The 14,923-nt window shown below is 42.1% G+C and overlaps 1 protein-coding gene across 12 annotated transcripts in view; it reads left to right on the forward strand.

Annotated features, from left to right (window-relative positions):
* BMPR1B (bone morphogenetic protein receptor type 1B) overlaps positions 1 to 14,923 on the forward strand; it is a 390,073-nt gene that overhangs the window by 368,774 nt on the left and 6,376 nt on the right. For all 12 annotated transcript variants that reach the window (XM_078068981.1, XM_078068984.1, XM_078068980.1 and 9 more), the window contains one exon: positions 9,767 to 9,942. In XM_078068981.1, the coding sequence (XP_077925107.1) occupies positions 9,767 to 9,942 (176 nt within the window). The remainder of the gene's footprint in view (positions 1 to 9,766; positions 9,943 to 14,923) is intronic.

Genomic DNA, 14,923 nt, shown 5'->3' on the forward strand with positions numbered 1-14,923 from the left:
GATCCATTCTAAAATGGTGCCTGACATTTCGTTTGTTCCTTAAGTTTTTGGTTTGCTCAGTTGAATGAATTCTGTCTCTGTGACATTCCCATTTGAACTGGATTCAGTTTGGGTCCTCTGTTGTTTTTCTAGATTCTGGAGTAAAGCATTTTGTAGTTACTTGCTCTTTGTTTTTCGTATTTTCATTTTTTTCCCCCTCCATGCTGCTGCCAGATTTGTCTTGCTATTTTGGATAGCATAATAATTTCATAGTTTCCTATAGCTTGGGGTTCAAATAGAGTTTATATTCTAAACACACCTTTAAGTATGTTTAACATGCTTTTAACTTTACCCGAATACCCAGCATCTTCTCTTCTGTTTATTCCTTTGGGATACCTCTTATTGTTCCCTTCCGAGTCTGACTTTTGGTTAGAATTCTGCCCTCCCCTGTGACCCTGTGCATACTGCCATGATGTTTCTCACACCCTTGTCCAGTAATCATTGCCTACTTATCTGTTATTCCCAATGAAGACTAAGCTCCATGAAGGTGGGTACCATGTTTTTTCTCAAATGTACATCCCTAGTGCCTTTCCTTGGTGCCCATTACTTAAGCATTGCTCCAAAAGTATGTATAATGGACAGATGAATGATAACCTGTGAACTACAGAATGAAGAAAAAAAAGCATCTTTTCTTAGCTCCAGAGGTCCTACACACTCTGGATTAAACCCACCTTCCTAGTTTTATATCCTATAACCCTCCAACTTAGATGCTTTGTTTTGCAAAACTGAAGTATCTGTGTTTTCTCCATATGTACCCCTTGTATGCTACTGCCTTTCATTTGATTGAACAGTCTCTAGTTTAGAATGCCCTTGCTTCTCCCTGAACCCTAATCCAGTCTCAAAGCTGCCTTTAAGTCCCTTTACCCATCCCCCAGCTAGGAATAAAGACATCATCTTCTCTACTCCTGTAGTAATTTCCTGGCCCTTGTCTGCCTGATATTATAAGTATTTAGTGCAAGCCTCCTCTTGCCTACTCGTCATTGGGTATCTTGAGAGCAGGATCCAGGCCAGATTAATTAATGTATTTCCCATTTGACATGACATAGTGAATTATCCATTATAGGTATTTCAACATTGTTTCGAATTGATACATCTTGGCAATATCAAAGTAATTGAGAACTTTCTTCTCTATAGGCCTTAAAACAAACAAGGAAGTGAGTGTTATATTTCTGAAACTCAGCTCTGCTTAATGTAAAGAGGATGAACTAAATGACCTCTCAAATTTCATGCAAACCCTGATTCTAGGAAGTGGCGGGGAATTTTTTAAAGGATAATTCAGAATCAGTTTGGCATATATTGACTCATTCATCAAGAGAGGAAAGCTTGAGGATACTGTCTCGGATGGGAAACCGTGGCTGTTGGAGGCACAGATGTCATATGGCTAAAGAGTAGCTGTGGGGCCACTTTACTATTCTGGGGCTCAGTTTCCTTCCATTAAATGGAGGTTGCCTTTGATAATTTCAGAGGTCCTTTTCACATTTTATTTTCTGTGTTTCAAAGGAACTTTGCTCTTCTTGATTTTGAGCCTCACTTTTAAACCCCGCTTTTTATGTTTCTTTGGTTTTTGCTTTTTTCCTGATTTTCCTGTTTGGGGGCACTGCACACACACAGATAGTTAGAGATCTTATTACAAGTGGGGTCAAAGCTAACCCAGTGTGGAGTTCTCAGACTTCGTAAGTGAACTTCCTGTGAGAATTGAATCTTTACCATGGTCTCTACATGGTAAGTGTTCTCTTAGGCTTTTAAGTAATTTCTGGGAGGTTCCCAGAGAAGTTGAGAGCCACAGAGAGAGCGGACTATACTTTAGAGATTTCCTGCTTATGTAACTTTTTTAATCCTGTATGGATTTTTTCATGCACTCTCTTGAAAATGATGTAAGTGCTGATATATTTCCTGCCCAGCAGAGATTTAATCCAGGTGATGTTGTAGCAGACACCACCATAACCCCAAATCTCTCTGGGAAGGAGAAAGCAATGACCCGTGAAATCCCTTAAAGGAACTTAGAGATCTTTTCACTTTTTACTTTGGAGCATCAAGCAACCCTTCTGGTTCTTCAGTGTTAGAGTCATATATTTTCTTACGGGGAACTTAAGTCCTGGTTTAGGGCTTCTCCATTATTAAATTTTAAATAGAAAAACTACAGCAAAGACTGATCTGCAACAGAGATCTCCCAGATGATGATTGTCGGGTTGTCCAAATGCAGAGGAGGTGGGGAGGCTAGCACAGAGGGCACTGCATTTCCCCCTTTCTCAGGCCCTGGCTCCTAGCCCTGCTTCCCGTTTGTGTACTTAGTGGTGTTTTTAAAAAGTGACATCCTAAAGGACTCCCCAGAGTCCGAGAACTAAGCGAATTAGTGGCAGGGTCAGCACTTTCAGTCAAGATTTCTGCAGCCATATGCACCTTCTTTTGAAGGGTCTTTAGTTCTAGAGTTCTATTTCTCAGAAATCATTGAAGCGTTGAATCCTTTCGAAAGAGCAGCAGAAAACCCTCCTCATTGGTTAGCATCTGACTGGTCAGAATCGAGTGCAGCAAATCAGCTCCACAGCCACTTAGCAGGTGCTCCCGGAAACGCCAAGGGGTATACACAGCCCCTTCTCCTGGAGGCTCATGACAGTCTCTCATGGTTACTCCACTCTGCCTAAGAGAAGGTTCAGTAGTCTCTGGTGTATTTCACGGGGAGTTAATTTCAGAGATCAGTTTCAAGCCTCCCACAAACCAGTGGCCTCCTTCACCTGTCTTCTGTCCCCTGCCCTTCTTTCATTGTTCTTTAAAGTTCAGTTCTTACTTTTGAAAAAGCTTTGTAGAGTATTAAAGGTGTACGGTGTTTGTTTCTCTTCTTTCTCTATTACCTTTTTATCTCCCTTCTCCCTCTCTCCTTTTCCTCTTTCTGTTTTAGACAGCCAGCAACACCCAGCACAAGACCACCTGCATGTGCTCCCAAGGCTCAACGAGGTAGAGCCACCTCGTTGGAGCTAACACCTTGAATCCCCAGCTGGTTGCTCATGGCCGCGGTGGGCTCTGCGTGTGACTTTCATGAAACTCTCCCTGAAGCTTATGGTACAGTGGGGAAGTGCTCTGTGCTGAGCCATGGCTCTTTCCTTTACATAATACTTCTTGCAAGAACTCCTGCTATGCATTTATAAGTAGGAGGTTTAATTGACATGAAAGATCGAACTCAAAACCAATTTAAGACAAAGACTGTATTTTTAAAAATCCACTTTATTATACTCTGCCACCCAAATAAACATCTTTTGCCGGCGCTTCATCTGGTGCATCACGGCTGAGAGTGCGAGGCATGCCTTGTGCTCCAGTCTCATGCTTTTGCCCAGGTTCATGCTCCAGGCCTCTCGGGCTTCTGGCTGGAGGCTCCGCTTTCCCCCTTTCTGTATTCATAGGAGCTCCGCACTGCCCTCTGTTGGTTACTTTAACACCTGCGAGGCACACGGGCCACTCTGGGCACCAGGGCTAGCCAGACCCAGGCGGACGCTGCAGGAAGCCCACCTGAGTGTAGGCGGTAGGGAGTTGCACGGTCTATAGACAATAAATTAAAATGATCACCGTGTGCCCAAGTTCTAAACCCTGTCCATGATAACATCCATCTCCTAGCAGGTCCTGTCGCTTCTGCCATCCCCTACTTTGTAAGCCCTCCTTGTCTCCTTCAGAGGAGGAAAGTCTTAGCTTTGTATCATTTTCATTTCCTTCTCCTCTTCTTTGGCTCTCTTTGTCTCACACTGTCCAGTCTTCCTCGCTGCCCTCCCCCTGCCTACGGCCGTTGCCTTGAGAACTCTCACTCCCTTTGTGTCCCCGTTGGGGGAGAAGAGCCACTGACGTGTGTGCCTTGTGTACACTCGAAGGCCCTTCGTTCATGGCTGTTGACCCCTCACGCCACCATGCTGGCATTTTCTTCATCATGCCACTGTCGTCCGAGTGACTCTGGTCCGAAATGTGGAGTTTGTTTTCATGCCTCTTTAGGTAATCCTAGCTGAGGGCACCCTGCATTTTGAGATTCAAATAAAATTACACTTTATCACCCCTAATCCTGCCTAATCCAGTAGGGAACTCAGTGTCGTTCACAGCGTATCTGGGGACCCCAAGGGGCTGTGTTCCTCTCTGCCTGACACCTTCGATATGTGTTGTACCTTTTCCACGTGGTGTAGTTGCAAACTTACATTGTGTTCTGCAAACACCATCAACTCAGGGTTGAAGAGAGCATTACTCGGGTATGTTTAGTCATAAAATTTATGCTACCAGAACATTTTCCTGATTTTTGTTTCCTACAGGAGCTTAATGTCTTGTCATGATCCTAGGCCAGAAGGGAGAACTCGTTTTCTCCCTAGTTGACTTGCCCCTATTCCCTGATTCTTCCAAATTACTGTTTATTTTTTACTCAGAAAATTATAGGTATTTTTATTTAATCCTGTCCCAGCCCACTGTCCCTAAATTCATAAAGAAAAATACCCATTAATATAAGATTCTAAAGTAATTTTTTTTTTCTGGAGAGGAGTTTGCCTGACATCCCTTAATTTAGTTTATTTTGTTCAAATTATATTTTTATGTTTTTCCAATTCTACTTAAGTCTTTATCACACTGCTACTCACATTAACAGGGGCAAAAGCCATATGGGATCTAGTGGAGGTATTAAGTAGGCAAAAGTACCTACCCCCATAGTTCTCTAAACCCAGTTTTTCAGTCATGAGCCCTTTGCACAAATATTTCCAATCCTTCTTCAAGGGACAGGAGGAGAGAGATCATGTTTCCTCTGTGGTGAATATGGCACCCATATTTTTGATGGAATGTTTTCACTTCTCCTTAGTAGAACCCCCATCTTCTCTGTACTTTTCTCTACTTTCTTTAGATGTCTTTTGTTCTTCAAAGTTTAGGCCGCCAACCTATCCCTTAACCTTGAAATGTACATTTTTCTTGTTCCTGATCCTGCTGAGTTCTTCTTTGTAGTATATTTAATTAAAATATATATACAGAAAAATATAACAAATAATAAGGCACTAGTGTAACAATTATAATGTGGACAAAGTTAACAATTTGCCTTATTTTTATCTGGTCCTTTTTTTTTTTTTTGAAGAAATACAATGTTGAAGATAACCCTCTGCATTCTCCTCCTCATTTTATTCCCCTTTATCCCTCCCAGAAGTAGCCAGTATCCTGAAGTTGATATTCCTCTTTGCTCTATGGGACTTTATGATTTGACCACATGTATGTGTAACCACTGCAGCACCAGGGTTACTGGGTGCATTTTGAGTTCATTTCTCGGACTCTGCCCTCCTTGTGCAATATCTGTCTTGTCTTATGAACCTCGTGTCTCACCCCTCTGGCCCCTTCGTGGAAAAGGAAACAAGGAGAAGCTGAAGGCGCCCTGACCTTTCCTGCTTCCTTCTTCCTCCTTGACCCTTTCCTTTGGTTACTTTATACCGTCTTCTTACGTGCTCTGCACCATCAGACTCTACTTACAGCCTCTTTCTCTTTGTTTATTCTTGGTGCCCCAGTGTTCGATATCTCTGGCTTCTCTTTTTGCTCTTGAAGATGAACAAGCTCAGTTTTTCTCTGCCCTAATTTGGGAACAGGTAAGATAATGTTACTGAAAACCTGAGAGAGAAATGCAGTTTAATTACTTTGCAGTATAGAAACCCTCCTGAGAGAAGAAGAGATGGCTCTGTATGTCTTGGAGGATCTGACCCTTAATAACATCAGATATGAATTACTTATAATTAGCATGTTTGTCATTTAAATGTAGTACTGAAGGCATTTGCCATTAGGTTAATAGTAATCTTTTACAAAATTTGCTTAACAAAATTCTATTTATCCTTTTAGATATTGGTAATGTCTCATTTTATGGTCTATATACAACAGAGATTTTTATATTTCTCTTCCAAGTATTCATAGCAAAGTTTACTGTAAACAAGCCTTTTCTTTCTTTCACTTAAAGTATATTATTTACCTACTATGTGCAGAACGCATTATAAATGGAGATGGATTGGGATGATAATATTTAGGGCTGTAACAAATGATTATAGCAGCTATTCAGGACTCAAAGGAGTTTACACTTGCAGGTGGGAAGACAGATGTTTATTCACATACTACTAGGGCAACACCAAGGGTGGGCAGAGGGAGGAAGAGGAGGGACAGTAGTGCCAAGCTTCATGGCCTGTATAAGGAACTGGTTTTGGGGAAACTGAAGGACCAACAAAATTCTTGATTGTGTGTTTGTTCAGTGTTTGAGGGCATGAAAGTTTAGAGATGAACTCTATCCAGTCTGGCCATCACAGATCTTATTGTATCGTCAGGTAACAATCACCTTTCAGTTTCCAATAGATGTTTCCATGTCACACATTCTGTTAGCCCTTCCTGACCTTCCAAATTCAAATAAAGCAAAAGGAGCTAAGAATAAGAATGGGAAGGAATCACCTAAAATCTTTATCAAGTGTGGTCAGAGTATATCTTTGGCCTAAATATGCTCTTGTGGGGCCCATGCTAAGACTATTCATGGTTTCCTTTCCCAGTCCATGTTCTGGAATATAATTTAGGCCCTCTACCAGTTTCTTTCCATCTGCAAGACACCCCATGTTTGTTTCTTGGCATGGAACCCAGAATTCTCTGCCTAGGCCTACTGCGGTCTTCCTCTAATGATTCAAAGTCATAAATTATAACACATGAATGAAATGCCTACTGTGTGCTTACAGAAGAGATGGCAGGATAATTAAAGGTGGAATTTTTGTGGCATCTTTTAAATCTGATATTTTCCATTTTATCATTAAGCTGCTTCTTGGCTCACTTTCTTCCCTTATCATTTACTATTTAGGCATGCAAATTACATTTTTCTGTTATATTGTACTGGTAAATACTAGGATTTCACTTTTTTTTTCTAGAAAATGAGCCTCTTAGAGCCCAGAACATTAGGACCTACATTTATAGATTAAGGCTTATTTATTTTCATTTTTAAAAATTGACACTTTAAGTTTTATTTAAAAACAAACCAACCAAGAAAAAAAACGGGCTTCTTCAGAGTAGTTGCTCCTGGAAGATCCTGAGGGGCCTAATAAGAAGACTGGTGGCCCGTGTGTTGCAGTGGCTTTAGATTGAGGATTTTAGTTGGAAATGAATTTAAGATGGTTCTAAGAATGAAGCTTTCTACGTTTTAGTAAATGTTAACAGTTTGGAGATCTGCAGAGAGACATCTGCCATCCTTTAAATTTTCCCAAGTGACACTACACATTTTATGCTTCAGAAACTAGAAATTGAGGCAAAAAGATCAAACCCAGAGATTCTTTCCAAAAGCCACTAGTGTTTAGGAAAGTTTGGTATTGCCTGTGACACAGCCTGCTAAATGTGATATATGATATATGTAACTTCCTCGTTGAGGAGAAAAAACATGTAAATGCATGAGAGTCAGTGAGTGTGATGAAAAGAAAAAAAAATTTCTCAGGAATCAGGAGATAGCAAGGTTTATCCACAATTCCCCACAAACTTTCGTTAATAATGACTTTTTGGTCCCTTTTCTTTTTTTTTAAGATTGTATTTATTTATTTGACAGAGAGAGAGATTGCAGAGGGAGAGGGAGAAGCAGGCTCCCCACTGAGCAGGGAGCCCGATGTGGGGCTCGATCCCAGGACCCTGGGATCATGACCTGAGCCAAAGGCAGATGCTCAATGACTGAGCCACCCAGGCGCCCCAACCTTTTGTCCCTTTTCTGTTTGATAGTTTCTTCATCAAAACTGGGGTTTCTTGCTCTTCTTAGTGCCGCTGGTTTCTCTTGAGGTTGTCTCAGTGTGTCTCCGAGACAAGCTTCACACTGTGCTGGCTGCACGCTCACGCGCCTCATCTTGCTTAATTGTCATCCAGCTGAGCGACGGTAGTTCCCCACTTCAGTCATCTCGTGCCGAACTCTGGCTCCAGCTTCACTGTGCCGAGCAGTGGTTCGCAAGGGCCATCCTGCAGGTCGGGGTGCACCCGACGCCACGGATGTTCTCCCAGGCTATGGGAAATGGTAATCAGTGGGTCACGTTCTGAAACTTTCACGGAGATGCTGGTATTATATTCAGTTATTCCTTTCCTCCTTTTTTTTTTTTTTCACAATAGCCGTTTTTTTTATTATGTTATGTTAATCACCATACATTACATCATTAGTTTTTGATGTAATGTTCCATGATTCATTGTTTGTGCATAACACCCAGTGTTCCATGCAGTACATGCCCTCTTTAATACCCATCACCAGGCTAACCCATCCTCCCACCCCCCTCCCCTCTAGAACCCTCAGTTTGTTTCTCAGAGTCCATAGTCCCTCATGGTTCGTCTCCCTCTCCGATTTCCCCCCCTTCAGTTTTCCCCTCCTGCTATCTTCTTCTTTTTTTTTTTTTTTTTAACATATAATGTATTATTTGTTTCAGAGGTACAGGTCTGTGATTCAACAGTCTTGCACAATTCACAGTGCTCACCATAGCACATAACCTCCCCAATGTCTATCACCCAGCCACCCCATCCCTCCCACACTCCCCCTCCAGCAACCCTCAGTTTGTTTCCTGAAATTAAGAATTCCTCATGTCAGTGAGGTCATATGATACATGTCTTTCTCTGATTGACTTATTTCACTCAGCATAATACCCTCTAGTTCCATCCACGTCATTGCAAATGGCAAGATTTCATTCCTTTTGATGGCTGCATAATATTCCATTGTATATATATACCACATCTTCTTTATCCATTCATCTGTCGATGGACATCTAGGCTCTTTCCACAGTTTGGCTATTGTGGACATTGCTGCTATAAACATCGGGGTGCACATACCCCTTCGGGTCCCTACATTTGTATCTTTGGGCTAAATACCCAGTAGTGCAATTGCTGGATCGTACAGTAGCTCTATTTTCAACTTTTTGAGGAACCTCCATACTGTTTTCCAGAGTGGCTGCACCAGCTTGCATTCCCACCAACAGTGTAGGAGGGTTCCCCTTTCTCCGCATCCCCGCCAACATCTGTCGTTTCCTGACTTGTTAATCTTAGCCATTCTGACTGGTGTGAGGTGATATCTCATTGAGGTTTTGATTTGGATTTCCCTGATGCCGAGCAATGTTGAGCACTTTTTCATGTGTCTGTTGGCCATTTGGATGTCTTCTTTGGAAAAAATGTCTGTTCATGTCTTCTGCCCATTTCTTGATTGGATCATTTGTTTCCTTTCCTCCTTTTATTAAAAAAATACGTGTTATCTGGTTGATGAAATCATGATGATCATAGAAAGCTTTGTTAAGGGTCCTCCTTATCAAAGTAAAACATTTTCAGGTCTTTGTTGACCCTCTTCCTTCCCCACTGTTTTCCCTTGTTTATACATCTAAAAACCTTGCAACACTTGGTTTAAAAAGCACTGTCTCAAACAAACCCCCTCGGCAGGTACTCATGCCAATTTTAAGAGCCAACCTATGAAAATAGGAAGGGGAAGAAGATATTTTGTAGACATTTAATAGATACTTAGCAATTATTTCGAGTTTATATTTGATCTAGGGGCGATGCAGCCTTGTATGGTACAGCTTGTCCTCTTCACTGGGTTTTTACCTGTGGATATTTAATAAAACTCTTGGCAAGAAATATTTTTCAGGGAAATGTTATTCTTCGAAAAGATATCCCTTCCCACCTTTGCATGAAAGCCTGGTTCAGGAATCACTTTGATTTGTCACGTGTTGGTCCTTTTCAGTGCTCATAGTGCTTTGCTTTACTTTTTCCTCAGTGATACGAATGAAGTTGACATCCCACCCAACACCCGAGTTGGCACCAAACGCTACATGCCTCCTGAAGTGTTGGATGAGAGCTTAAATAGAAATCACTTTCAGTCTTACATTATGGCTGACATGTACAGTTTTGGACTCATCCTCTGGGAGGTTGCTAGGAGATGTGTATCGGGAGGTAAGTAACAGTGATACCGTTGGATCTACTACAGATCCTTGCTTTCTGATCAGAAGTCAGAGTTATCATATTGTCCCCCAAGTCAGGTTTTCTTTTATTTTCCACCTTATTTCTGCTGGTGCAGTCACAATTGTCCCAGGAAATGATATTTAACATCTTAGAATTCTGTTTGACCTCCTCCTTCCAGCTTCTTCTCACCAACCCGCTCCAAGGCCCCGTTCCCTATGGTTTCCTCTCCACAGATTAAGGTAGAGATAGGGATGTGGGGTGAGACACCCATTCTTTACCCTTCCCGCCACTTGACTTTCTATATAGTTCTTCAAAAAGCAATTTGAAAATATCAAATTTTTTATCAAAAGTTTTTATCAAAAGAAAATTAAAGCATAAGAATGTTACTACTGGTCATGATAATTTTTCTGCAAACAAGGATTCCCTAGTAAGATGATGTCAGAAGGCATTTTTAAATATTCAGAGGCATTATTATTGCTTGTATTTAGTTTACTGCTGCGTCATCTGTCTTTAAATAGATTCCAACACTTTTTAGGTGAGAAGCTGAATCGTAGGCTCTTCATGAAGTGACAAGTATTGTGTTTATGGTTATACTCATGGCCATGCTCGGTTAGAAACCATGCTGCTGCTGCTGATCATGGCCAGTTTGAGCTCACTTTTGTGAGACCTTGAGCTTGCCCAAGGTTCTGAAAGTCCAGTGAACACTTAACTGATACTGGGATTCGTTCTTGGACCTGCCATTTATTATCCGTGAACCTCTGACAAGTTACTCAGCTTTGTTCCAGTTCTTTCATCTTAAGAAGGAAGTGAATTAAAGAGAATTAAAACTGCCTGGTACATAAGTAGCATTCAGTATATCTTAGCTCTTACTTAATATTTTCCTTTTGGTTGGCAGAGGCTTAACTTATATTTAGATTCACACTTAAATACAGAGGAGAGACAGTTAATCAACAGGCATTTATACTTTGGGAGACAGATCGTGATGCAGTGACACCATGCCTTCTAATCACTCGGGGAGCTCTGAGTCTCTTCTGAGCTTAATTTAAAATAGAACACATTTCCTCTCAAGTGAGAGACCTCCAAAAAGAAAGTTAACATGGGAGATGTTTCCTAACCAGATAGTGAATAAATCCCCCGTCATCTATGAAGAAGGAAAGAGCTAAGCAAAATATAAGTTAACTAATTGTCTATGCCTTGCTTCATGTTTTATAAAGAGTAGATGAGCCTATTTTTGGATAACATACTGACACTCAGGATTGGTTTATAGAAGTTGAAGGAGTAGTAGAGTACAAGATTACTTTCTAATTATGTTTTTCTGAACATCTAAAGCAAGTAGGGCCACAAGAACCTATATTTAGAAGCCTCTGGGTCAGAATACAGAAGAAACAATCTGCTTAAAAACAAGCCAGCCTTATAAAAAACAGCAGGATTTTAATTGCTTTACTAGGTCTGTCTTTGCCTGCGCAGATTTGAGAGGTACTAAGGTGTTGCCTTATCTCTTTATGAGATTGCTCTGTGTTTACCAGAGATGTTAGATTCTCAGCTCTGCGCCATATCAACTCTATGGCCTTGGGCAAGTTACTGAATCGCTCAAAACCAAGTTTTCTCATCTGGATAATATGGATAATAATGCTGTCTCATAAACGTGTTTCTAAGAATTGAGCAAGATAAATTATACAGCGTACTTGCTGGTATATAGTATATAGCATACATGGTGTAGTGTGTACCCTAGTATATAGCATACTTGGTGTAATGTGTACCCTAGTATATAGCATACTTGGTGTAGTGTGTACCCTAGTATATACCGTACTTGGTGTAGTGTGTACCCTAGTATATAGCATACTTGGTGTAGTGTGTACCCTAGTACACAGCGTACTTGGTGTAGTGTGTACCCTAGTACACAGCGTACTTGGTGTAGTGTGTACCCTAGTATATAGCGTACTTGGTGTAGTGTGTACCCTAGTGTATGGCGTACTTGGTGTAGTGTGTACCCTAGTGTATGGCGTACTTGGTGTAGTGTGTACCCTAGTGTATGGCGTACTTGGTGTAGTGTGTACCCTAGTACACAGCGTACTTGGTGTAGTGTGTACCCTAGTGTATGGCGTACTTGGTGTAGTGTGTACCCTAGTGTATGGCGTACTTGGTGTAGTGTGTACCCTAGTGTATGGCGTACTTGGTGTAGTGTGTACCCTAGTGTATGGCGTACTTGGTGTAGTGTGTACCCTAGTGTATGGCGTACTTGGTGTAGTGTGTACCCTAGTACACGGCGTACTTGGTGTAGTGTGTACCCTAGTGTATAGCGTACTTGGTGTAGTGTGTACCCTAGTGTATGGCGTACTTGGTGTAGTGTGTACCCTAGTGTATGGCGTACTTGGTGTAGTGTGTACCCTAGTGTATGGTGTACTTGGTGTAGTGTGTACCCTAGTGTATAGTGTACTTGGTGTAGTGTGTACCCTAGTGTATAGTGTACTTGGTGTAGTGTGTACCCTAGTACACAGCGTACTTGGTGTAGTGTGTACCCTAGTATATAGCGTACTCGGTGTAGTGTGTACCCTAGTGTATAGCGTACTCGGTGTAGTGTGTACCCTAGTGTACAGCGTACTCGGTGTAGTGTGTACCCTAGTACACGGCGTACTCGGTGTAGTGTGTACCCTAGTGTATGGCGTACTTGGTGTAGTGTGTACCCTAGTGTATAGTGTACTTGGTGTAGTGTGTACCCTAGTGTATAGCGTACTCGGTGTAGTGTGTACCCTAGTGTATAGCGTACTCGGTGTAGTGTGTACCCTAGTGTACAGCGTACTCGGTGTAGTGTGTACCCTAGTGTACAGCGTACTCGGTGTAGTGTGTACCCTAGTGTACAGCGTACTCGGTGTAGTGTGTACCCTAGTGTACAGCGTACTCGGTGTAGTGTGTACCCTAGTACACAGCGTACTCGGTGTAGTGTGTACCCTAGTGTATAGCGTACTCGGTGTAGTGTGTACCCTAGTACACAGCGTACTCGGTGTAGTGTGTACCCTAGTGTATAGCGTACTCGGTGTAGTGTGTACCCTAGTGTATAGCGTACTCGGTGTAGTGTGTACCCTAGTGTATAGCGTACTCGGTGTAGTATGTACCCTAGTGTATAGCGTACTCGGTGTAGTGTGTACCCTAGTGTATAGCGTACTCGGTGTAGTGTGTACCCTAGTACACAGCGTACTCGGTGTAGTGTGTACCCTAGTGTATAGCGTACTCGGTGTAGTGTGTACCCTAGTGTATAGCGTACTCGGTGTAGTGTGTACCCTAGTACACAGCGTACTCGGTGTAGTGTGTACCCTAGTACACAGCGTACTCGGTGTAGTGTGTACCCTAGTACACAGCGTACTTGCTGTAGTGTGTACCCTAGTGTATAGCGTACTCGGTGTAGTGTGTACCCTAGTGTATAGCGTACTCGGTGTAGTGTGTACCCTAGTGTATAGCGTACTCGGTGTAGTGTGTACCCTAGTGTATAGCGTACTCGGTGTAGTGTGTACCCTAGTACACAGCGTACTCGGTGTAGTGTGTACCCTAGTACACAGCGTACTTGCTGTAGTGTGTACCCTAGTGTATAGCGTACTCGGTGTAGTGTGTACCCTAGTACACAGCGTACTCGGTGTAGTGTGTACCCTAGTACACAGCGTACTTGGTGTAGTGTGTACCCTAGTGTATAGCGTACTCGGTGTAGTGTGTACCCTAGTGTATAGCGTACTCGGTGTAGTGTGTACCCTAGTGTATAGCGTACTCGGTGTAGTGTGTACCCTAGTGTATAGCGTACTCGGTGTAGTGTGTACCCTAGTACACAGCGTACTCGGTGTAGTGTGTACCCTAGTACACAGCGTACTTGGTGTAGTGTGTACCCTAGTGTACAGCGTACTCGGTGTAGTGTGTACCCTAGTGTATAGTGTACTCGGTGTAGTGTGTACCCTAGTGTATAGCGTACTTGCCTGGTATACAGTAGCCCGTAGCAAGCAAGTTTGTCTTCTCTTTCCAGAAAGGCAAAACACACAAAATTCTATTCTCCAACACTTTCCTTTATGAAGACGTTGGAAGATTTGGGCTTGTCTTTCTAGTCTAGATACTTTTGGGTGAAGTAGAGTCTGGATGTAGGTCTTCTAAACTTTGGAAGAAAAAGAGAATTTTTGAGGTTTCAGACACAATTAAATGGCAGCCAATATGGACATTTTGATAGCTTACTTGCATAAGAAGGAGAAGGAAGTAAGGCCTATAGTTCCAAGATGGACTTCGATTACTTCCTAACTGTATGTGGTTGGCTCTGTGTCTGTTGTGCATATATGTACCTACCCCCCCACGGTGCATCATTCCAGCCAGGTGATGGCACCAGTGTTAGACACAGAGGGAAATATGAGAGGAATCAGACAGACTTGGTCTTTGCCCTCACGGTGTTTCCAGAACCATTGTCTTGAGAATTAGAAAGGGAGGAAGAACTCAAATGAAGTGAGCATCCCCCTTGTGTTAGGGCCTGTGCTTTTAGTATTTCCTATAGAATTGAAACACAATGGAAGGAACTATTCACATAGATACATATAATTACACTGTGTGGGCTCGGTGAGGGACAGAATAAATGGTGAGTGGGAATGGTCTGAGGAAACTTTTGAACCTTCTGGTCCTTTATATATGGGTTTGAGTTTGCAAGAAAGGGCATAATACAGACTCCAGATTTTGTCCGAGTAAACCCCAGCAAATTTAATGATGCGTTGGATAAAATCCACCAACTTGGTAGTATCATCTTGTTCAGATACAAAGCAATGACATTTCTATAATAGATGATTTTAGGAAAGGGAGGAAATGTGCTCCAGATAGATTGCTCAGAGTGGCATCCTTTAAGGACTGAGGCTGCTTATAATTATTGTGAGGAGTTAATCAGATAGGGTTGAAAAGAAGATAGAAGTAGCCTACTTTTCTAAAGGACAAAAGGAATAAGGTAGAAAGTAGATAC

Source organism: Halichoerus grypus, chromosome 3 (assembly GCF_964656455.1).
Source record: "Halichoerus grypus chromosome 3, mHalGry1.hap1.1, whole genome shotgun sequence".
Classification (NCBI taxonomy): domain Eukaryota; kingdom Metazoa; phylum Chordata; class Mammalia; order Carnivora; family Phocidae; genus Halichoerus; species Halichoerus grypus.